The 24,080-nt window shown below is 33.2% G+C and overlaps 1 protein-coding gene across 5 annotated transcripts; it reads right to left on the bottom strand.

The window, feature by feature from the left end:
- Positions 1-4,491, bottom strand: LOC113702131 (autophagy-related protein 13b). 5 transcript variants are annotated; one of them, XM_027223144.2, is made up of 5 exons: positions 4,178-4,491; positions 2,552-4,000; positions 2,290-2,474; positions 2,123-2,177; positions 552-698 (listed from the first exon to the last, which is right to left on the bottom strand). In XM_027223144.2, exons 2-4 carry the CDS (start codon positions 3,935-3,937, stop codon positions 2,156-2,158), a joined length of 1,593 nt encoding a protein of 530 aa, XP_027078945.1. In that variant the 5' UTR covers positions 3,938-4,000; positions 4,178-4,491; the 3' UTR covers positions 552-698; positions 2,123-2,155. The 5 variants fall into 5 exon arrangements, with proteins under 5 accessions (XP_027078943.1, XP_027078942.1, XP_071914867.1 ...); XM_072058765.1 differs by having other exon boundaries at positions 552-658; XM_027223142.2 differs by lacking the exon at positions 2,123-2,177 and having other exon boundaries at positions 1-698; positions 2,552-3,990.
- Between the last annotated feature and the right edge of the window lie 19,589 nt (positions 4,492-24,080).

The raw sequence follows: 24,080 nt of genomic DNA, 5'->3' as shown, positions 1-24,080 counted from the left end.
TTTCCATATCCAAACTCTGCATTTAAAAATCATTCATATACAAACTCTGCACAAATAAATCCTATGAAGTTATATACAGCTTAAATATATTAGACAACATATGTATATGCTTTTATATACACATCTAAGTACCAGAGTGCAGTGCTCCTTCGGCAGGATGGACTTAGCTCACTAACTTTTATAAGCTCACCATATTTACAAGGCAAAAAAATGGCCAGAACCTCAAGCTGTATGGCATGACAACTCGGTCCCTAGCAGCAACAAAATGCTGTACAGATCTTAATACTTTCCATCATCAGCTTTCCTATATTTGCACAAGATCACACTAGGTATGTTTGTGATCTCCACCTTGCTTCAGCAGTGAGTTTTTCATGACCGCATACCCATGGAGTTCTTCTAGCGCATCAGCTGTTGTCTTGGGTGCGAGTAGAGAAGCTGCAGAACTCATGGCTGCGGACTGCTGCATCACTGGCTGTCCAGAGATCTGATTAGGATCTATTGTTGTGGCCTTCAAGATTTCAGGCCTGGATCCATGCAACAAGTTTGCTGAATTCTGCAAATCTTGTTGAAGTGGGGGTGCCTTCTTCAGCATACAAACGAGTGCACCAACTGCAGCATCTTGGGATTTTTTAACAGCAGAAACTCCTAAATGGTCATTCTGTCCACAAGGATTTCCAACTGGATCAAATGAACCAGGTCTGCAAAGTCTCCTTTATTTCAGTTTGTTTTGTTACCAGTAAAGGGCACTCATATCAAAACACCAAAGATGCAAACCTCCCCAGAAAACAAAAGAAACAAGACACACAATTGCATATTGGCATAATTAGACGCCGATAGGATCACCAGACATCATCTTCAGATAGGCACAAAAAGATTCTGAAGGAAAGAAAGATGCTTCTCTAGGATATTCACAACTTCTGTAGTTGAAGGATCAATGAATTTCTTCAAAAGACTCTTATATGTGGCTGAGTATTGATATCATACCCATTGTGTGTCATTGCATGAACAGATTATAGTTTGAGAGAGGTATTCCATGCTTGTAACTCTTTTGAGACTTCTATTTAGGAACCATGCTTCCTAATTATAATTAGAATGGGGTCTTGCTTTGGGCAGGAGAGGAAAGCCAAAAAAGAAAGGAAATAATCAGATTTTCAACTTTTTACTTCTCGTCTATCTTTTGAGGCTGCACTGGTAATGGAATTTTGCTAATCATCTCCTCAACGAAAAATCCACTGGGTCAAACTACTGAGGAAAGTTCAAATGCATTTCTTACACCAGCTACACTCGAGAGTTTTCATCTTTATTTGTCAAGCAAGTACAGCTACCACAGAGGTATTGGTATTCATACCCGCTGTGGCTTTGTTTGGTCCACACATTTGTGTACTTTGGGTGCACATGTATATGTCTAAAGGCAAAACATTCAGCTTTTTGAAGAAACTAGAATTCCAGACAAATTATTCAAATGCTCTCCCGGGAAGCACTTGTGCATGCTGATCTTGGATACCAATAAAAACCATGAAATCAAACTGCTCCAATAGACAATCTAACTTCTTTTTCCCCACAGCCAAGCTCAAACAGTTAAAGTTCTTGACACCCTTCTTCCCTCTCATGAAAGGACCTCCTAGACTCTTCAGGAAAGTACGAGCCGCCTCCTTAACTAGTGGTGCCCTAGAGCTTGACTAAACCATTTTGATCGAGGTAGCAAAAATTTCAAACTCCCCAACAATTGATTTAACATGAATGGCAAAAGTTTTGGAGGTGAATTCAACCAGTGTCCTATTTAATCATTTATCTTTTGGCTAGCATACCACAAAATACAAAATGATGCAATTATAACAAGACCTGATATGAAGATGCAACTTTTTCTCTGCATTGACCAGGGAATTTCCAGAACCAATCTAGACACACTACAAAGTTCTTGCCAATTCTTGACAGAATATCAGTGAACAATGGAGCATCAAGTAGCATATGTATACAATTACCCCAATCTGGCCAAATTAATGATTCCTTATTCAAACAAATTCCATTACCTCTCAAATCCTCAATAAAAATATGTTTGCAACCATAAGTTGTTAAATTTTCTAGTAGCATGGAATTTTAAATGTAAATTCTGTGAACTGACCATCTTAGTAAGTATGACTGACTTCAATATATGTTAAAAATACGTATGGTGTTGCCTGAAAAATGAAAGAAGGTGAGCCTTTAATCCTCCTAATTACAACATTAAACGTCGATGAAACTGCATTTACAAGGAAAAGCTAGATGAAAATCAATAACTCAAATGATTACCTGCTACCTGGGTCCGTCATATCATCCTCATCCACAACAAATGGACCAGAAAACTCAGATTCATCATAGTCATCTGGAAATGATAACCTGCTAGAGCTTCTAGAGATTGATTTTTGTGGTGAGCTATTTGATGATATCTTCACCCCAGTCAATCTTCCAGCTTCATCTTTCCCAAAAGGGAATATCTACAGCACACAAAATCAGTTTGAAATGAAAAAGGTAGACAAACTCCCTAGTTCAGCATATTCAGAACCCAGAATACCTTGTCAACTGTTGAGCCAGCCTGCAACAGAGTAGAACGGCAATCCATTTTAGCAAGACTGGATTTGGAAGGTCTTAAAGGGGGAGATGGAGGCAGCATTTGATTGTAGAACAACGGAGGAATCCCAGAGGCCCTAATTGCAGGGATACTGACAGGAGCACTTTCAGACCGTTTTAGAGCGTTTGATATATGAATACCAGGAGTGTACGTAGGGGGTGATGGAGATGGAGACATAGAAAAGTTAGGGGACGGTGAATACTCGTCATAATTTGTGTTTTTCACATGTTCTTGAGGTGTTTCATCGGGCAGGTGACGAGTTCCACCAGTTGGAGGGAGACGATAGGAGTGCGGCTTAGCAAATGTAGCATGGGATTCCGAATAAGAAGGAGATGGTGATGGGATTCCAGAAGGTGGTGATGCTTTATATAAGTCATAACTCCAGCTGTGACGCCTCCCAAGATGAGAAAAAGATGGGGAACCTTGAGGCAGTGGACCAGACGGAAATGTCTTAAGGGGATCTGCCATTGGACTGCCAACATAGTCTGGTATAAACTGTGGAGACATGGGGGTTGATGGTTCAGAACTCACATCCGAGATTGATGAACGATACAATACTGAAAGGCAAAGCCTACCACATGCTGTGTCCAGCGGGGTGAACACAAACCTTTGCATCTCTGCTTCTTCTGTATGTGTAAATGGCTCAACAAAAGAAGAAACCCGATGACCAAGATTATACATCCCAATTTGAGCAGATGAAATGAGGTCCCTGAATAGCTTATAAGCAGGCAAAAGCCTAACAGTTACATACAAAGATCTCAACAACAATGTTGACTTTTTGTACAAAGTGTGCGAGCTGGTTGAACTCCACCTCTTACTCCCAGAGCCCCCACCACCACCACCAATATTACTACACTTCTTACTCTCGTACTCGACAACCCATCTTTCAATAATCTTTTCGCTCATCACCTCATTCCGATACTCATCATTCTCTGAATTCCAATAATACCTCTCTTTTGATGACAAGTTTCTAACAAGCGCCCTTTTCGGAGAACAATTCAAAGGATCCCAATTGCTTGATCTTTGCACTAAAACCACATCAACAACCATCGGTTCAAGATAACTCTGCCTCCAAAAATCAATATTTTCTAAAGCAGCAGAACAATCCTTCAATGCCAGATTAAACCACTTATCCCTTGGCCAAAAAATCGACGAGGAGGACGAGGATGAGGAGGGGGACGACAGCACTTGTTCACCACTATAATTTCGGGACGACACATAAGGGCACCTCGATTCCAGTATTATATGAAGGCTTTTCGCGAAAAATTCAGTAATTATTTGCTCATTTGTAGCAGGTTCTGAGTTAGTATTTCCATGATTTGATGCCATAGTTCTCTTCAAACAACTTTCAACAACAGTCCCCCAGCATCAATCAAGTTCTACTGTCGAAAACTAAATACAAAATTCAAATGATACACAACATATAAGCAGAGAACAAAACCAACCCAGATTTAAAAAAATCCAGAATCAAGAAAAACCCGATAAAGCAAACTCTTAAATCGGCCAAAGAACGTAACTGGCAAAAATTATAAAATTCAATCAAACTCAGCAAGAAGAGAGTAAACTTACCGCACAGAGGCGCTTGGATTGCAAGGGAAAGAAAAGGGATTAAAGGGTATATTTGTTTTTACTCCCTTCTTGGTATATTGGAATGAATATGTAAAGCTTTTTGGGTGCCTATTCATGAAAATTGACGAATATGAAGACCCCAGTATATATGGTCGATGTGGTCATAACGGAGGTGGAAGTAAACTGGAACCTCCCGAGTCCAAAAGGAGCTGAATTTGGACTGGAAATAGAGCGAGAGGAGAAGAAAGAGTGGGGAGTTTTCGTCTGTTTAAGATAGTTATCCTCTTTTGAAACATGGGGAGCTGAAGCCGGGAATTGAATGACAAGCAGCCTTTCACTGTCCATGGCTTTCCTATGAATGGGCTTTTGAAAGAAAAAAGCCCAAAGTTTTGTAGTTGTGGATGTTGGTTTAGGGCCTCTCAAGGCTTCCCTTTCTGTTCGTTTCTTTGAGAAGTAAAGTATTTCTTTGATCGAGGAAAAGGAAAAGAAAATACTACTATTACTTAGCCAATTTCGGCAAGTATTCGTAAATTTTGTTTTTCTCGAGTAGGGGAGAAGAAAGATTTAAGAAGCAGGGAGGGGCAGGAGAATTGTATTCATAAATTGATACTTTTGAAATTCAATCATTAGAGTATGATATTTTTCTATTTTATTATTTTTACATTTTGGTCACGGTTAATGTATGATGTTTAAAAGAAGGTGAAAGTCAAAAGTTTTACATTTTCAACTTTACTTTGTTCAATCTAAAGATCATTGATAAAGTTGAAATTTGAATATGAAATCTAAATCCATTAAATTACTGAATTCATTAAATACTGAATCTGATACAACCCATTATTGAATCTGAATACTAAATATAGTATGCCTATTGAATAATTATAGAAAACTAAATGCTGAATTTTATATATTTTATAGGTTTGTCCTTAAGTTGATTTATTCAACAATATGGTATTAAAATGTTATATTTTATTAGTAATATATATGATTAAATTTCATTGAAAATAAGATATTAAAAAAATAAGAACAAACCACAAAATAAAAATGAAAAAACTTTATAACAAATTTATCAAAGAAAAATAATTTTATTTGAGAAAAACAAATTTTAGCACAATTTCAATAATTTCTGTTGCTCCTTTGTTAGCATATGTAGATATAGTAAAAAATATTATTGGCACAATAAAATTAATAAATCTTGCATTTGCATTAAATGATAAGTGAATAACTTATAACTTATTTTTGAGAGTATATTTTATCTAGATAATTCAAAGTCAATTAATTAATTAAAGTATTCTTTTTTTGTTATCAAACACATCTAACTATGTTAAGCTTTAAGCACGTTAAATTTAAGTACTTAATTAGATTATCAAACAAAAGGCATAGTTTGATCCTACTCAGAGTATTAAGAAAATGAGAGTAACATGTCAAAGTTCTATCTTATTAATAAATATAAGGAGATACTGAGAAATATGTGAGTCCATTTACATTTGCAGCAATGTAAAATAGTTAGTAACATAGCAAGGAGTATAATATAAATAGAGAGATGTTATTGACACTCCTAAAAGGTTTTTAGCACTCCATCTCCTTTTAAATGCATAAAAGAGGATGGAGTGCTAGAGACTTTTTCTAGGAGTGCTAATATTATTTTCCTATAAATATTGTAAGTACTCATATTATAGGCATTTTTCTCAAATGTATGTTTAAAAGTTCAACGTGAAATACGAGTTTGGTAAAATTTTGAGAGTGGATTTTATTTTATTTTCTTTTTCGTAAGAGTAGGGGTGCAATCGAGTTGAACCGAGTCGAGTTATGGTTTAATCGAGTTGAGACTCAACATAATTTTATGAATCTTGAACTTGAACTCGTGCTCGACGAGTTCAAAATATCAAGTTCAAACTCGAGCTCCACTTAAATTCGAGTCGAGCTCGAGCTTAAAAAATAATTATTTTATTTTTTAAAAATAAATAAAATAATAATTTTTGTTAACAAATAATAAAATATTGAGGATATATATGTAAATTTACTATTAAAATAAAAAATAAAATAAATATATGTATATATATAATCGAGCTTGAACCGACTTGCGAGCTAACGAGTTTAGTATTTTTGAACTCGAGTTCGACTTGGTCAGCTCGAACTCGGGTCAAACTCTGATCGCGAGTTGTTCGATTCGTTTGCAATCCTAACTAGAAGTGTGATAGCTAGGAATGGATCTAGGTAACCGAGAGGTAATAGGGATATCTCTCAAACTGAATAGACCATTCTTTCAAAGTAAAAATTATTGTGTAGAATTGTTTGTTTATATACCCACTCGACAATTGTCTGAAAACAATTGAATTACATGATGTTTGAGCATTTGCCATCTGTACGATTTGCTTGATTACAAGACAATTAGATGAGCCCCTAATACTTCCAACTCTAGCTACTTTGTTTTTTCCTTTATGAGGAAACTTCCAAAGTCTTATAAGCAACACTCATATGAGAGGGTTAGTCACCGTGATGAGGGCCATTTTTCTCTTCATTAGAAATCGGCTTAGTGACATATGATGCACTCAGAAAATCTAACAACACACACACACATACACACACAAACTACAGGCTAACACAAATATCAAATTTTGCTGCAGTGTACATTTTTGTGATTAATACAAAATACCATAAAAAACCCTTTTTTTTTTATAAAAAGTACAATTTCAATTTCCATACAATAAATCTACACTGACGACAGAAAATACATTAAACATGACATAAACGCATATAAATTTGAAATTTTGTGTACACCATCAGATCTATTCCTAAGGCCCTAAGGTTCTTGATATGAGAAACGTGATCTAAAAATGTATGCTCTTATGAATTACTCCTGGATCAAGTCCTAAGGTCCTTGATTTGAGAAACATGATCTACTCTTCACTATACTCTGTAGTTGCAAACGAGTACCATGCATGATGATTTTGATTTTCAAAACTAAAAACAGGTCTTCTGTATTCAAAAGGGAAGATCATGATAATTTTCTTCAGAATTACATCAAGTTGGAGGGATTGCTGGGAATTCACCCCATATATATACACTCAGACTCTATAAGAACACCTCAAACTTGTAATTATGTTTTTCTTAGTAAACGTGAATGTATTTTTTTTTTATCCTATTTATGTAATACATTGTGCTACTGTCTATAAACAAGAAATTCAAGACCGCTAGTGTAAACTGAAAATACTTAATTGGAAAAAAAAAGTTTCTGCTACCAAATCAAATCAATATGTCAACAATCATTTGAAATACTAAACATAATTTTTCAGCAACACAAGGCTAGTAAGGGCCATAACAAAGTTAACTCCTCAGATTAAACATAGCAAGGAAATTGAAAATCAATTCATTTATTTATTTCATAACACAACCTTCAATCCTATTTATTTTTTCTTCCTTTTGAATTTGCGTCATCTAAACCTTGATCTCAGGATTGCCTCCACCAATGCGATCGTTTATCCATTTATAAAACATATCAGTTGGCAGATATTCATTTCCTTTGTACTCACAAATGCATCCTTCTTTATTTTGATGGCATTTGGCTCCCACAAAGTTCTTGAAAATAAGTAGGCAAAATAAATCACAGTCTTCATCTTTATAGCATCGGCGTTCTGATTGAAGAATCCAAGATTCTGCCCTATATATTAGACCTGCAGACAATATAAATATTCATGTCAAATTAATTAGTTTTACTTTGTTAATAATTATACAAAAATGTTTACCATGTAAAAGAAAGATGCATGAACACATGAAATAAAAAGAAATGACTTACAAGATTTCATTATGCAGAACATCAGAAGGAATGAAATTGTTGCACTCAAAGGCTTGGTCATATTTTCTGAAACTTGTGAGAGTGGTGGCAATGCAGGTTGATTTCCTTACCATATATATATATATTTGAATATACTAATAAGCAACTTTACTGAAACCTTTTTTCTTTTTCTTTGTCTTTTCTTTTTGGTTTCTAGCAGTCCATGTTTCAGAGGTGGAGATTGTGAAGAGAAGAAAATCAATGAAGATGGGGGATGGTGAGAATTGAGAACTTGTGGAGAACAATTCATATATTATTTTTTAATGTTGAACTTTATGTTTTATTCTTAACTGAAACAATTAATTAGTCATTTAATCCGATAAGTTCATTTATTGTATACGTATTATCTTTTCAAAATTCAATGAAGCTTCCAATATTTTTCATCTAAAGTATGCAAGTTTTCCAACAATAAGAAGTACTCCAACCTTGTTTTTTAAAAGAAAAAAAGTAGCATAAATTTTATTAATTCTCAAGCATGTCTACTGAAGTGAGGATCAACCCCTGTAGTCTGTACATTTACAAAGGAAAAGAAGTTCAACTAATTAATAACTTTTATTGTGTAGTCAGTTTGTTTTTCTTTAGTAAATACACCTAAGTAATCAATATTAATTGAAACGGAAATGGGCTTAAACCTCAATAGTAAACTAAATTTTATTAGATTGGAAATTGCAAGCTTTCACAAGATTTTTATGAAAATACACAAAGACAATAGCTTAATTTGGGCCAGACCATTTGCAACAAATATCATCATGAACCATTTTTAAAGGAAGTTATTTATTCCCCTTTTTACTTTTGGATTCAATTTTAAGTTCACCATTTTTCCTTTTTTTCTTTTTTGGTTCACCAAGCACTCTCAAGTCTTACAAAGAGAATAAAAATAAGAGAGTTTGATATTTCAACCAGAGACCTCATAATTAACTGACTAATGTCACTTTAGTACATATGTCATAACTTTTTACTGAAACATTTGCAGCAAATTCATGTTGAAATGTACGCTGAATTTGAATAATTAATTTTATATGAACAATTTTTTTTTACATTGTCAGTGTAAAGCTATTTTATACTGACGGCTCACCATCTCATGCCACATAATTAAAAATACCTTGCCACGTATTATAGCCTTTTCACAAGTTTTACCTGTGATCAAAAGTTGAATACGTTAAACAACGGAAAAGAAAACCCACTATTCAATTAGCTATAGAAATGAAAACCCTCATTGCCTTCAAAATTTCAACCTACAATCCAATTACCAACAGAAACCAAAATCCTTTCCACCTACAATCGAATTGTTCAGTGTCGTTTATTAATGCAACCCTCAAATACTTTTGATCCCGGGCATGAAATTTCAAAAGGCAGATCAACTCTGATCAGTGGCGAAGCCAGAAAAAATTTCAGCAGGGGCAAAAGCAACTCTAAAATTTTTTACCTACTCTTTTTTAATTTTTTTAAGGGAAAAAAATATTCACCAATAAGTACAAATGATGCATATATTTCATGAAAAACATCAAAAGACAAACTAAAAATTATTAATGTAATAATAATTTTATTTCAAAAACAAACTAAACCATTTACAATTGTTCATGATGAGTTTTCATATTTTGATAACGGTTTACAATCTTTTCATTTTGAACTTCACGAAGTATATTTTTTTCAATATAAGTAACTAAACAATTATTCATTCAAGTGTTTCCATTCTATTTTGTAACCCATTATTCACTATATTCATCATTGAAAAAAACCTTTCTACGGTAGATTTAACAACAGATAAAATCAAATACAACTTTAAAAGTATATAAACCAATAGATATATAAAACTCCAGGGGGCACACTTGAAATTACATCAAATTTTTATAGGTATTATAGAAATTTAAGGGGACAGTGGGGGCCTATAAACCAATAAATACACAAAACTCTAGAGGATACAGTTGAAATTACATCAAATTTTTATAAGTAACATAAAAATTTAAGGGGGACAGTGGGGGCCGTGCCCCCAGTGTAAATCCGCCACTGACTCTGATTCGGAAAAACGCTTAATGCCAACAAAAAGAAATAAATATCGGGAAGATTGAAGAAAAATGCAGTGGCTTGGCAGTGTTGAAAAGATTACTCATGTCTTTGGTTGTTGGAATTGGGTTTGGAAATATTATCAAGAAGTATAGGAGACATAAAATAGAGTTGAAGCCTCTGATAATTGAAGAAAATTGCTTAATATTTGAGAGAGATTAACTGATATAAATCTCACCGGAAAGGGGGGAGGGTTGGTTGCAAATGGATTACAATTTTTTGGAAAAAAAAAAAAAAAAACCCTAAGATACTGAACACATAGTTTCACATACCTAAAACTAAGACGGTTCATTTTGACCTAAAAAACTGAAAAACCACAATCGGCCCTCCCGAACTGCAAAATTAGGGTACCTAAACCGCACGTTATATGAACCAATTTTAGCATATGATTTGGGTCACGGTCAGGTTGAGGTTCACAAAAATCGCGGAAACTTGACTTGGTTCACATGTAAAGCTAAATTTGTAATTTCATTCATTAAAACTAAAATGAATAGAGAAAGATATAACAATCTTTCATCGAATCTTCATGTTTAAAATGATTTACTTTATTACTTCAACAATACATGGTCGTTAGCTCGTCAAAATATGTAAATTTTTTTTATTTTTTCATTGTTCTGAATAAACGTTATCTTAAAAACATATTTACTATGAGTATGTAGGGATTGATGGTTATGTATTCCTTTTTAATGAATGATGAATTAGTAACGACGTTTTTTAGACTTTTAATTAGTTTTTAATTTTCAATTATTGAAATGAATGGTGATCACGCCTAGCCGGACTGGAACTCCTCGTTAAGGAATGCGTCAGTACAGTTTTGTACCCGAAGAAATTGTTCAAAAACCAAATCATGAGACTGCATACAATCATAGAACATAGCAGTGGCGGAGCCAGAAAAAATTTTCAATGGGGGGCAAAAATAACTCTAAAATTTTTTACCTACTCTTTTTTTAGTTTTTTAAGGAAAAAAAGTATTCACCAACAAGTACAAATGATGCATATATTTCATGAAAAACATCAAAAAACAAACTCAAAATTATTAATGTAATAATAATTTCATTTCAAAAGCAAACTAAACCATTTACAATTGCTCATGACGAGTTTTCATATTTTGATAACGGTTTACAACCTTTTCATTTTGAACTTCACGAAATATATTTTTCTCAATATAAGTAACTAAACAATTATTCATTCAAGTGTCTTCTATTTTATTTTGTAACCGATTATTCACTATATTCATTATTGAAAAAACCCTTTCTACGGTAGCTGTAACAATAGATAAAATCAAAAACAACTTTAAAACCATATAAATCAATAGATACACAAAACTCTAGGGAGCACACTTAAAATTACATTAAATTTTTATAGGTATTATAGAAATTTAAGGGGGCAGTGGGAGCATATAAACCAATAGATGCACAAAACTTCAGGGATACAGTTAAAATTATATCAAATTTTTACAGATATCATAGAAATTTAAAGGGCAGTGGAATCCGGGCCCAGTGGCCCCAGTGTAAATCCGCCACCGGAACATAGTGATCAGATGGTAGAATCCCCAAGATCTTTGTGGGAAGACATGGTGGGCTCTCGCCAGATTTTAACAATCCCATAGATGCACGCCATGTTTTTATTTGTAACTCGTGCTTCGAAATCATGGTGTCAAATCGGGGGGAAATGAAAATTGTTGGCCTGTTAAACATCTTTTCAGTTGGTCATTTTCTTATCTTTATCCATCTTCTTTTTCTCTTTTCTATCTATGATTCTCTGTAATTTCTTCTGTACCAGAGCTTTATAACTACGGTAGGTGCAGCATTTTGTTCTCCTTTTAGATCACTTGCTAAATGTGATAATTTGCAATTAGATTTTGAGGATCTCATTTGGCTATAAACACGACATCATTCTTTTTTATACATAAAATGTAGAGAATACATAATCAGTCATAAAGATTCGTGTAATTTTTCATAAAATTTTCACATATCCTATTTAACCATTTTCTCGTAGGAGAAATCATTGATCCTGCCACTATCAAAGTAGAGGTATATTACGTTGTTAACTCTATACTTGTGTGGCTTCAAGAATTAGAGGTTTTGGGTACAAATCTCCTTACCTTTTTTCCTGTTTCTTAAGTCCCATCTCTTTTTTGTTGAAAAAAATTAAACAAAAAAACTCTATACTTGCGAGTTGTGATTTAAAATATTTGAGGTTGGGTACAACAAAAATTGAAAGTTTTCTGAATAAAAACAATGCAATTACCAAAATCCTAGGAGCAAGGTGATTAACTTTTCCACACACGTACATCTTAAGATTTCTAAGTTCAAGCATCCTTTTCATGTAAGATGTATCATCATATGGGTAAAATAAAGTATTTGAACTTCAAATCTTAAATCTACTTATATATATAAGGCAAAAACGAAAAAATAATTAAGGGCTACCAGCAAAAGATTTCGAAAATACCATTTAAAAGGTTCGGAATGTGTTACATGTCCTCCCACTACTAACGACCTAAGATCTCAAAAATCACAAGGCATGATAGATGACCTCTCTTCTTTTCCTCCATCTCTACCTTTGGCTTTAGGTTTGGATTCATCGTGCTGATCATTTGTTTTATCTGTCCCGTACATGCGAAAAGTTACGTACAGACAAGTACAATAGCACATACTTTAGTAACATTTTCACGTGGTTTCTTTGCAAGGGCCCTTTGTGATGATTAATGTGATTTGTGAGGAGGAATGCCATAATGACATTAGTCTGAGGAAAGTAATTTTGTCGAACGACTAACTTTCTAGTGTTGGATGATAAATTACTTCAATATTTTCTTCATAAGATTCTCGCCCTTGAAAATTCATATGCTTTTCCAAACCGAAAAGACAGATGGATTCTCCATGCGTTTAAAACGATATGAAATTGGTGAAATTTGATTTTTTATTTTTTTTGGGTCTAACAACAATCTATATTTTTATATATTTTTTTTTAGAAAAAGGAGGTTAAATTAGAAAAATGATGAACCATAAGGGGAGGATAGTTGCATGATTTTTGAAGGGTAAGTTGCGCATATTAACGAGCTGGTGACCTTAATATACCAGTTAAAAATATTTTTTTCTCTAATGTCGTATTCCCATCTGTGGTTTTGAAATGGTTTGTGTGAACTTAGAAAAGCTAAAAATTTGAGAGTGGACTAAAAATGCATCATAATCTATAATATCTGGTAAGTTTCGTCTTTCCTCTCACATTATAATTTTTGTGTATGTCTGGACAAGTATGTCTTATGGGCACAGTTGATTGTTCAGACATAAGGCTCAACGTTAATAACTTCATGTATTTAATATAAGTAAAAAGGCAGTTTCATTGCATCAGAAGATGTCAAAATCAAACAATTATGCATTATACACCAAAAGAAAGGTGAAAGAATAATGTGTTTCACATCCTTGTTAAGTTCATAAAGCATTCAATAAATTTTTTGAATTACTGTTCCATTTAGAAACAGTATCGATGTCAAACTGTCATGTATGCAATTGTGCAGCCCTAAAACCGTTGATTTGCCTTAAACTGAGATGCCAGGTCTTGTCCCTCATTTCTCTCTCTTGCTAATTAGAATAACTACCCCTATGTTTTTTTCAAGAAGCACATACTGTTCATTTCTTTTTTAGTTCTTATTTTTATTTTGCTCTTAACTTTTACTGACTTAAGCATCGAAGTTGCCAAGCTTCTTCCTAGCTCCTCGTTTCAGGACTTCTGCCTGCTGGTACCCGAAGTCCCGAGCCGGTGGATTCCCCGCACGTACAGTAAACAAGTTCAGATCAAATTAACTTTAATCCATCTAAACAGGCTCTGAATTTTCATGCGTTTATCATATTTTGCCCCATATCTCAGTGCCATTAACAATTTGGATGGTGAGGATGGTCATCCCGGCTCGGCATTACCGAGCTCGCCTTCCCACCTACGGGTGTGTGAGATGATACTGGGGCGGCACTCGTTCATTCTGGTCACCTCGGCTACACATCGCGTACGGATGACCGAGGTGAACCTTATATTTGCTGCCACCCCGGGATAGTGCCATACCTAGCACAACACCTGAGGTCCTGTCCAGGATTCTGACACTTGCAGAGTGGATATGACTTCTAACGAAATCTATTCACTGCACAGACCTGTCAAATCAGGCTGATATGTTGTCTCAATTGAATTTTTGGGGACTTAGACTCCACTGTCCTTCCCTCCAAATTGTCCCATATAAATATCGGAATCTCTCACCCAAAAAGAACTACTGATATCAGGTATAAAAAAAACTACTTTTGAAAGTTTTCCTTTACTCTCTCTCACCCAAACTGATTAGATCATCGGAGGTGAATCGGGGAACATAGCCCCGCCTCTGGTAACTTGAACAGGTGATTCCTAAACAATCGCATTTCACCTTAGAAGGCACTCTAGTGATCCGGTACAGCTCATCAAGACGGAAATCACCTCTTCAGATGGCAATGTTCCATTGAGTCCACAGTAAAACCGAGCATGTGCTGCCATATTTATAAGTAGCAATTATTTAGAGTGCTTTCTCTAAATTCATCAAGAAAATGAAAAAAACTTATAATTTTTGTGTAAGGGTGAAGAACTTGCTAATATTCTAGTTGAAGGCCTACTCACTTCTTGCTGCCGACTACTTAAAGAGGGAATGCCAGGACATGATTTATCTTCCAATAGTTTCGGTTCTACTTTCTAAATTCATTCAATTTTCCCATAGCATTACACATATAAGAATGAATACTTTTTGATATTTGCATCAATTTGACACTGAAATGTTTTCCATTTTTGTAATGATACAGAATTAGTATGAATACATTATACTACACAAAAAAAATAAGAGGGTTTGGCTAATAGTGGCACAGATGCCTCGTTAAGAGGATTTCATGTAGACAAATTAATGGGTCGGGTCTTACTCAGATGTAATATATTTAGATAAAGTTTGAATTTAATTTCTCAAATCCAAACTATACCCAAATCCAGACCCTATATGAGAGTAATGGGTCTGGGTACGATATGATTTTCTATGGTTCATATCCAAACCCAAATCCAAATCAAATCCAACCCAAATCTACGTGTAAATTATATACATATACACACATACATATACTATATATAATATATATATATGAGCAAAATACACTTTACCCCCTGTAATTTAGCAATTTTTCACATAACCTCCTATAGTTTCAAAAAATATATATAATACCCTCATATTTTGAATTAAAATATCAAAATAACAGAAATGATCATTTGTAACGAAACCCATAAAAATGTTGAAATTACTCTTATTTAAAAACTAAAATAACTGAAGTGATCAAAATATATAAATATAACATGTATAACACTTTAACCCCGTATGATTTTATGTTTTACCATATAACTCTCTTATGATTTTCAAAATATAAACATAATACCCCATGGTTAATAAATAATTTTTAACTTTACATAGGGGCACTTTTGACATTTTAATTGACTCTATTATGGAATATAAATTCTGTCATTTTAACATTTTAATCCAAACTATGAGGGGGTCATGTATAGCTTTTGAAATCATAGGGGGTTGTGAAAAAATGCTATACCACAGGGGATAAAATATATTTTACCCTATAAATATATATATATATAAAATAATCTTAGTTGTCATTATAATTGGTACGAACATTTTCGGGAAATGAGAAAAAGTAAAGGCAAACAAATAAAAGATTGGATGCATATGCAAATAAAGTTGTGAAAATAAATAGAAGTAGTTGATAATAATTCTTTCTTGAGTTCATAATATTGCATTCTACTTTTTGAATGTTAATTTTATTATTTAAAAATTAACATTTAGATGATGTTTATGTTATTTTTGAATTCTATATATTTTTAAAATATTTTTACTTTAGTTCTTCATTGTATATTCAAAAGAATACCCATGGACACCCATTAGAGACCCAAACCCATAAGGGTCCCTGTTTGGATTTACTTTTTCAAACCCATATGGGTCTGAGTCTGGATTTGGATTTAATTAAATTTAATGAGTTTGGATCTTAATCAAAGGGTCCAACCCAAATCCTATCCTTTGACATGCTTAGTTTCAAGTGTTAGTTTTTGGCAAGGATATTATTGATTTGGGAAACTATCAAAATATAGGAGAATATAATAAATGTGAGTCCAAACATTCATATGATAAGTTCGGTATAAATTAGGTGTGCTGACGGATGCCTTGGTGCCTATCAGAAAAAAAAAAATCCAAATAAGAACATTCATTACAGGTTAGTAAACTATTCTTGACAATCATGTACAAAAGATGGAGATTTCTTTCCTGTGATTGAAAACTAAAAAAAGGCTGTGCTTTAATTAGGCAGAAATCTGGCAAAGCTTGCTGATTAGGTAACTTTTGAAATCACAAAATTAATAGCTTTCTTTTAGCGTCCATTCTGTCTTATTTGTAAATTGAACGGCGCCTGCAAACCGCAACTTGCAAGGACCAAGTCATATTGACATAGACTCGAGCAAATAATTGAAGTAATAAAAATATGTTTTATTAATTTAGACTCCTTTTTTGTTGTAAAAGTTAATCCAACTAGTTAAGGGAAATTCGGTTTAAAATCTTTAAAAATAATAAATCTCATTTAATTTGATTCTTAAGCATATTAATATTTATGTGTGACAGGGACTTATGTAAAAATCATCGATACTGTCTATTCTCTCTAAAAAACAATTAATCTTTTGATCAATTTACTAGGTTATATTAAAGTGCTTTATCGTATATATAAGGGACAAAAAGCAACTTTGCAAACAATTCTGGACTGCTATTGCAGTTTTTCAAGCATTTAGTCTCAAAGGATAGATGAGAATCCAGATTGAGTGATTCTGAGCAACAAACTTTGAAGTATTATATAACCAAGAAAACAGTGGCAGAATTAAACAATGCCAGATCAGGACATGACCTTGTGATAGTTACTGAAAATGGTCATAAAGTTAAAAAAAGAAAAAGATCTTATTTTCATTTGAGAAAAATTGGAGCAAGATCTTCTGATTAGGCAAGCCTAGGTGGAAACTTTTGCTGTCCAGCCAGTGATTATGTACCCTTTTTGGCTCAAAGGATCGTCTCCAATTTCTACCAATCCAAGTAGCTCTCTTTCGATTTGGGAAAGGAAGTAGGCTGTGGAATATCCACACCAGATTGTGCTGGAGAAGAGCAGACAAATAAGAATTCCATTTTTCTAACCCCACCACACTGTAAAGAAATGCTGATAAGTGAAGAAGCCACTCTCTCCAATACATAGAATGGAATGTGGAAATATAATGCACCAAGATTTCATGTGGGTTCCACTTAAAAATTTTCAGAAGACATTAATCAATCAAGATAAGATCAATGGTGTTGAGATTGGGTAAAGTTGAGGCCTCAAGCTGTTGTTAGCCTTATTAATTGTATGCAGTCTGAACCAATTTATTTATTTTTCTTTTTTCTTTTTTTTTGCGTGAAGAAGTCATGGAATTGATCCAAAAAAAAAAAATCAAACGTTGCTAAAATTTTGACAACATAATTTTTGGATTTTCTCCAAGTGAGCTACCAACAAGAAGTTCCAATTTGGTTCTATATAACTGGTTTACCCTCCATCTTGTGGTTTGTGACATGAAATTAAAGAACTGGTATAATAACTCAAGTGATATGTCGGGGATGAATTGAATGGTACGGAAGAAATGAGTATAAGTGAGAAATCTCGAACATAAAAAGAAAGAAAAAAATATTTAAAAAAAATGATATGCCTTTATTGTCAATGATGCATGTTCATGCCCCTACCTACATATGCAGTCCAAAATAACAACATCGGGAATCATTGGAACAGTCCAACTGCTTGTTGCAACTTTGTTGTATCTAAATGTCCAGTGCTCATCTAGCAAACTGCCAGCTTACCTTTTATCATGAAAAGTTTTACTTTTCCGATGTTTTAAACCTGGAGTAGATAATCAATAATCAGACGCTCTATTGGCTGTATCGTCTTCTAGTGTCTTCTAAAAAATTTATTTAAAAAAAAAAAGAAAGAAAAGAGAAAAGAGAAAAGAAAGTGCATATTAAAAACATGAAAATTTGACTTGCTATACCTTGAGACGTGCCAAATCTCAAAACAGATTATGGACATCGCATTTATAATCAAGGAAATTGCTTGACTATATTAGCAGTTCTTTCTTGAGCTTTTATGACTATGAAATAAGATGAGGAGGGTGTTTGGCAATTTAAAGTGAAATTTAGGTGACAATTTTTGGTTGTGCATGATTTTGTTGAATGGTCACATTATCAGATGCTGCTTGAATTAGGGATCTGGATCCTCTGCAGTTTCGTGGGGGAGATAGATTTATGTTAAATTGGATGACTGGGATTAAATTTGTGGGCACAAATTTTCAATCAATGATAAGACATTATTGTAGTTTTGCATAGAGTAAATATTATATATACTGACAGTGTATATATTATCATCGTTAGATTCAGGACACAAATTTTCAATCAATGATAAGACATTATTGTAGTTTTGTATAGAGTAAGTATTATATACACTGATAATATATATACTATCATCGTTGGATTCATGATATGTGTGTAAAAGTTGAATTTCAAATTCAAATTTTACATAATTGTCATTCATTCATTGCTAACAGCATATATACTGTCGGTGTAGGAAAGATTAATCTTTTTACATATTGTCACGTTAGTGTCCATGAGATTTAGTTCAGTGTCTACTTTTACTGTATCAGGTTCTATATGGTGCAGTTGCAACTGACAACTACAGAAACTCTGGACCCGAAGAAGGATCCGAATCCTCTACTGCTGAGAGGCTTTCTTTTCTGCAGGTTACAAAACCTGTAGTATTATCCACTATGAGGGCTTACTTAACGCCAGAATCATGGGACAGACACCGACAACAGAGGTTGACTGAAGATTGTTAAGCGAAATTGGGGGGAGTAATGGCTGCATAGTGTAGGTGTCGAACCCTTTCGATTGTTCATATTGACATATTCCCTGTTAAAAAGATATGATTAATCTTTCTAACACTGACAGTATGTACATTATGAGATTTAGATAAATAACGATTATAACAAATTTGAGTTTAATATTCAATTTTTACATACGTATGCACTGTCAGTGCATATAAAATTTACTCAAAAATATATGGTTGAAAGACGTGTTGGAGAAATATATGTGTCAAAAAATTAATTTTTGAAAAGCCAAAAAATGCTACAAAAAGATAAACAAGACATATTAATGATTCCATTTTAATAGTAGTTTGTGGGCTTGAAAATATCAAATCAAGGTGGGATTTTCGGCAGTAAGATGCCTTTTTAATAGTTTTTGGGTTTGTGAGGATACTTTATCATCAATGCTGTGAAAAAATACGACATATTGATGATTCCTTTAAGAGTTTGAGAGATACTGTACTATTCTTAACTGCCCAACCTCCAAAGCCAGCTAGTAAGGGCGAGATAATTAAGGGATATTAATTTGTAGCTCCAAGTTATGCTGCTGGAGCTCAGTTGGTAAGGAGATTTAAACAAGAGGAAAGTAAGAAAATTGGCAAGCAAGAAGATTTAAAGGTAGACAAAGCTCTGTTTGAACCACCAATCCAAAGGCCTTGGCTTTTCCAGAAACTGGGCAGGTGACGTGTTTCAAACGGACCCCAATACCCAACATGAAGATATTTTGCATGGAATCTACTCTCAATCATGTACAGCGCGTGGCGGACAAAATAGGGTAGCGATTAGAATGGACAGTGAAATGGTGCAGGGCATCATGTATGATGGTACAAAAGAATATAAGGAACAATATAATACAAAAAGAAAAAAACATAACACAATATTGGAACAAATTTTCTACCCTTTTTTTCTTTTTAGGAAAAGAACATAAAAAAGTAGAATAGAACAAAATTCTTACTATTTTTTTGTATATTAAGAATTACTTAGACTAATTTAAGCATTCAACTGAAAATTTGCAAAAGGAGAAGAAAAAGAGTTAATTGGATAACATCCACCATCCAAATTGTGTTTTTGCTATAGATTGCAATCCTTGTGTGAGAGGAGATATTATATTGTTGGTTCAGCACTTATGATTCGAGATATATGGTGACAGTTAAAACAAATTAGTGTGGTTACAAGGCAAAAGGTCAATATCATGAGAAAAGAAGTGGCTCATGCAGCAGACGAGAGGATAGAACTAAAATGAGACGTACTCGTCAATTTTCTTGCTGTTGTAGTACGGGATGAGGATAGAGCTAAATGATGATGTGTTTGTCAATTTTCTTCGAAACAAGTCACTCATGATGCTACAAGTCACAAAATTAGCTTTGACAACACTTGTTTTGTGCTGGGCAAAAGGTATACATCATCCTACTGAGGTTAGTAATGGAAATCGATAAAGGGGTAGTGCGCCAAATTCTTACTTGTACATTAATTAGGAGTATTCTGTAGTCTTTTTCGAGAATCATTCCCCCAATTTGTATTTATCTAATAATGATACTGGTCCATATTTTAAAGGGATAATATCAGAAACCTCGTCTGGGATTTGTCATAATATTATTTAACTTCTCTGAAGTTTTTAAAATCTCGTTTACCTCCCTTGTCAATTTGACAAGACTAAATATTCCTATCAAATGTCACAAATGGACAACATTACCCTTGCTCTTAATAATTATTTAACCAAAAAAAAAACAAAATTTTAAAACCAAAAAATGTAAATTAAAAAAAATCAAATTATTAGCTAATAAATGGTCCATATTTCTTTACATTGGGATCACATGAATAAATTAAATCTAATCAAGGTCAACCACTTAGGAGGATTTTGGTGAGTAATTAATACCTTAAAAGATTTCGTGCACAGTTAAATTACAATTAAGGAAGTCAAGATATTTTTTGGAAAAAAATGTTTTAATTCATAGTGTGGTTTAAGTTGTATTGAAAACTAAAATAATCTCTTCATGCGTGTGAATTTCTCAAGATATTTACACGTTATAAAAATTTAACCTTATTTTATTTTTTATTGTTGTTATAACTTTCATAAGTAGGATAACTTAAGGGCAGTATTGGAACAAAAGTTTTATCTTTCTTGTATTTCTTCCGAAGGGATTAAAATGTTACAAAAAATGTCAATCCAAGGGAAGTAAGTGAGATTTTAAAAATCTCAGGGGAGCTGAGTGATATTATAAGAAATCTGGGGAGAGGTTTCTAAAATTATCCCTATTTTAAATGTTTGATCCCGTTATCATGTAAGGGTCAAAAATACTTATTTTACCGATGAATCCGACCAAAGAGCATAGAGGTTCGAATCTCCCGCTTAATATATATGTAGTAGTAAAATGAAGAAGAGAGATGCATTCAATTTGTTGAAACTGCAAAACTACCCGTCACAAATGATTTTACGGGGTGGTAACTTTACTTTAATGAATAAATACCAAACCCCAGCTTTTTTACAGGACAATACTTATAGAAGTATGCCAAGCACGAACTTAAACTATAAACAATAAATGTTGAAGAAGGCATTTGTACAATGTGTTATTTTCTTATCAACCATAATTAAGTTATTAGTTAATTACCTACTCATCTTTTCTCATAATTACCCACTCGTTTATAAGCACATTTCCTTAAGTATCCCAAAATAACTCAATATGCCAAGAATCCAATTACAAGTGAAAAATTAGAATCCTACCATGGAAATTCAAATTTGCAAGAGTGTAACAAGTTTGGAGTAGCTTATTGTGATGAATGAGAGCAATCATGTATGCTAGGATAAACTTATTTAAATAAATAAATAAAGGAAAAACTAAATCAATTATATCTATTGCTTGAGAACTGAAGTACCAATTTTCTTCAAGCACTCGTACTGGCCAAATAAAAATCTTACTATTTTGTTTAACCAAAAATCCCCTTTAACGTTATTTTGGTTATCCGTAATTTTTGTTCTGGATTATTATGAAATAAGAAAATTTTCAGAAGCAATAGTGAAAGAATATCAAAATTGATATTTTAGCTTTTAAAAGCTTGTAAAATGAAAACCCATTTTGAATTTTGTAAATAGCATTAGATATCACTCTCCATGGAGTTTAGAAAGCAAAGCCACAAGAATACCCCCAAAGTATTTGCAACCTCAAAAATTTAGGGAAATAGTTCACAAACAATTATTAAGGCAAACTTTATTTCAACATCCATCTACCAGCATCTTGAAGATATTGACACATTTATACTTCAAGCTTTTGTTGATCAAGATTCATGTTACGTAGAAAGGAACATGAACGTATACATTCAAGCCTGGGTATGCACATAAATGAATCTAAGCAGAAGAAATTATTTGTAAGAATGTAGCAAATGTAGCCACTAGTTATTGAGGTTACTGAAAATTGTTTCTACCCCTCTTCACCAGATTGGATCTCACACAATTCCTGTTACTTTGCATGTCTTTTTCAAGTGATACTACAAATGATCTCTTAAGGAAATCCATCAATAGAAAATTAATTTGTACTGAGATTTAATTAACATAAGTTATCATGCATTTACATTGAAAGTGTATACACAAGCACTTTTAGATGCATGTTACCTAATTTCAAATTGAATTTGAATTTTGTTTTTTTTGTACATATACTATACATTCAAGAATATTAGTGGATATATTATCAGTATATATAAGATTAATCTGTTATTATATATAGGGTAAAATACCAAAAACTCCCTGTGATTTGACAAATATTCAATTTAATTCCCTCTGGTTTGAAAACTTACACTATAACTCCCTATGGTTTTGATTAAATTGAAAATTGGACAGAAAGTATCAAATCTAATGGTTGTGTGTGAAATGTCAATATTGCCCCTACTATACGTGAGATGCTTTTCATTCAATTTTCAATTTAGTCGAAATTGTAGGGAGTCATAGTGTAATTTTTCAAATCAAAGGGAGTTAAATTGAACATTCAACAAATCATAGAGAGTTCATTTATATAAGGGCAATATTGATATTTCACGTATAACAGTTATATTAGATGCTTTTCGTCCAATTTCAATTTAATTGAAACCACAGGGAGTTATAGTGTAGGTTTTCAAACTAGAGGGAGTTAAATTGAACATTTAGCAAATCACCAGAAGTTTTTTGGTATTTTATCCTTATATATATATATATATATATATATATATATATATATATATATATATATATATATATATATATATATATATATACAAATTAACAAAATGATAAAATCAAAATTGAGCTTTTTGTTGTTAGAGTTTCCACCGTGACTACGCCATCTTGTCATATCGTGATCCCGTGGAGATACGATAAAGAATTAAAGTATGAAAAAGTAAAATAGCATGATTTACTTTATTTGCTCTTTTATTTCGTTTTATATCTTTTCTGGTTTTTTGTTTTAACTTTGTTTTCTTTACTTTCTTAACTCCCATCAGAAGCATAGGAGTTGCAGCATAGTCGTCATGTAATATCTTCTGAATACAAATAAAATATTTTTTAATCCATTTTGCACTTTCTCTAATATGAATCCTTTTCAGGATGGGACCTCAAGCACAATAGACTACTAGTGTTGTCCAGCCACAAGAAGATAGGGTTAAGGTGCATGCTGGTACTTGCATAATTAGTAACTAAATCATATCTCAATCATATCCTCAGCTTAGCCTTTTAGCCTTCACCTATTTAGTACAAAACGTACAAAAACTTAAAGATAGATGTTGTTGCCCTAAAAGTAGTATTAGAGAACTTTTTGTGAAGATATCCAGGCTGTTACGATGGTACCTTACTACACTTATATCCTTTTCAGACAGTTGTTAATGTGTGTAGGCCTTGACAACAACCTCCTTGTTCACCTTTCGAGGGTTTTTTCTCTTTTAACTAAGAGAATAGCTTAGAATATCAAACTGCATTATTCTGCCTTTTAGCTAAGAGAATTCTTTAGAGGATGGTACGTACAGTATGATCTGCTTTAGACGCATGCCAGAAGTTTTGTAAATCCCTTGGATCTT

The sequence above is a fragment of the Coffea arabica genome, chromosome 7e (assembly GCF_036785885.1).
Source record: "Coffea arabica cultivar ET-39 chromosome 7e, Coffea Arabica ET-39 HiFi, whole genome shotgun sequence".
Classification (NCBI taxonomy): domain Eukaryota; kingdom Viridiplantae; phylum Streptophyta; class Magnoliopsida; order Gentianales; family Rubiaceae; genus Coffea; species Coffea arabica.
Note: the sequence above shows the minus strand (reverse complement) of the source record. Positions and strands in the feature narration are given on the sequence as shown.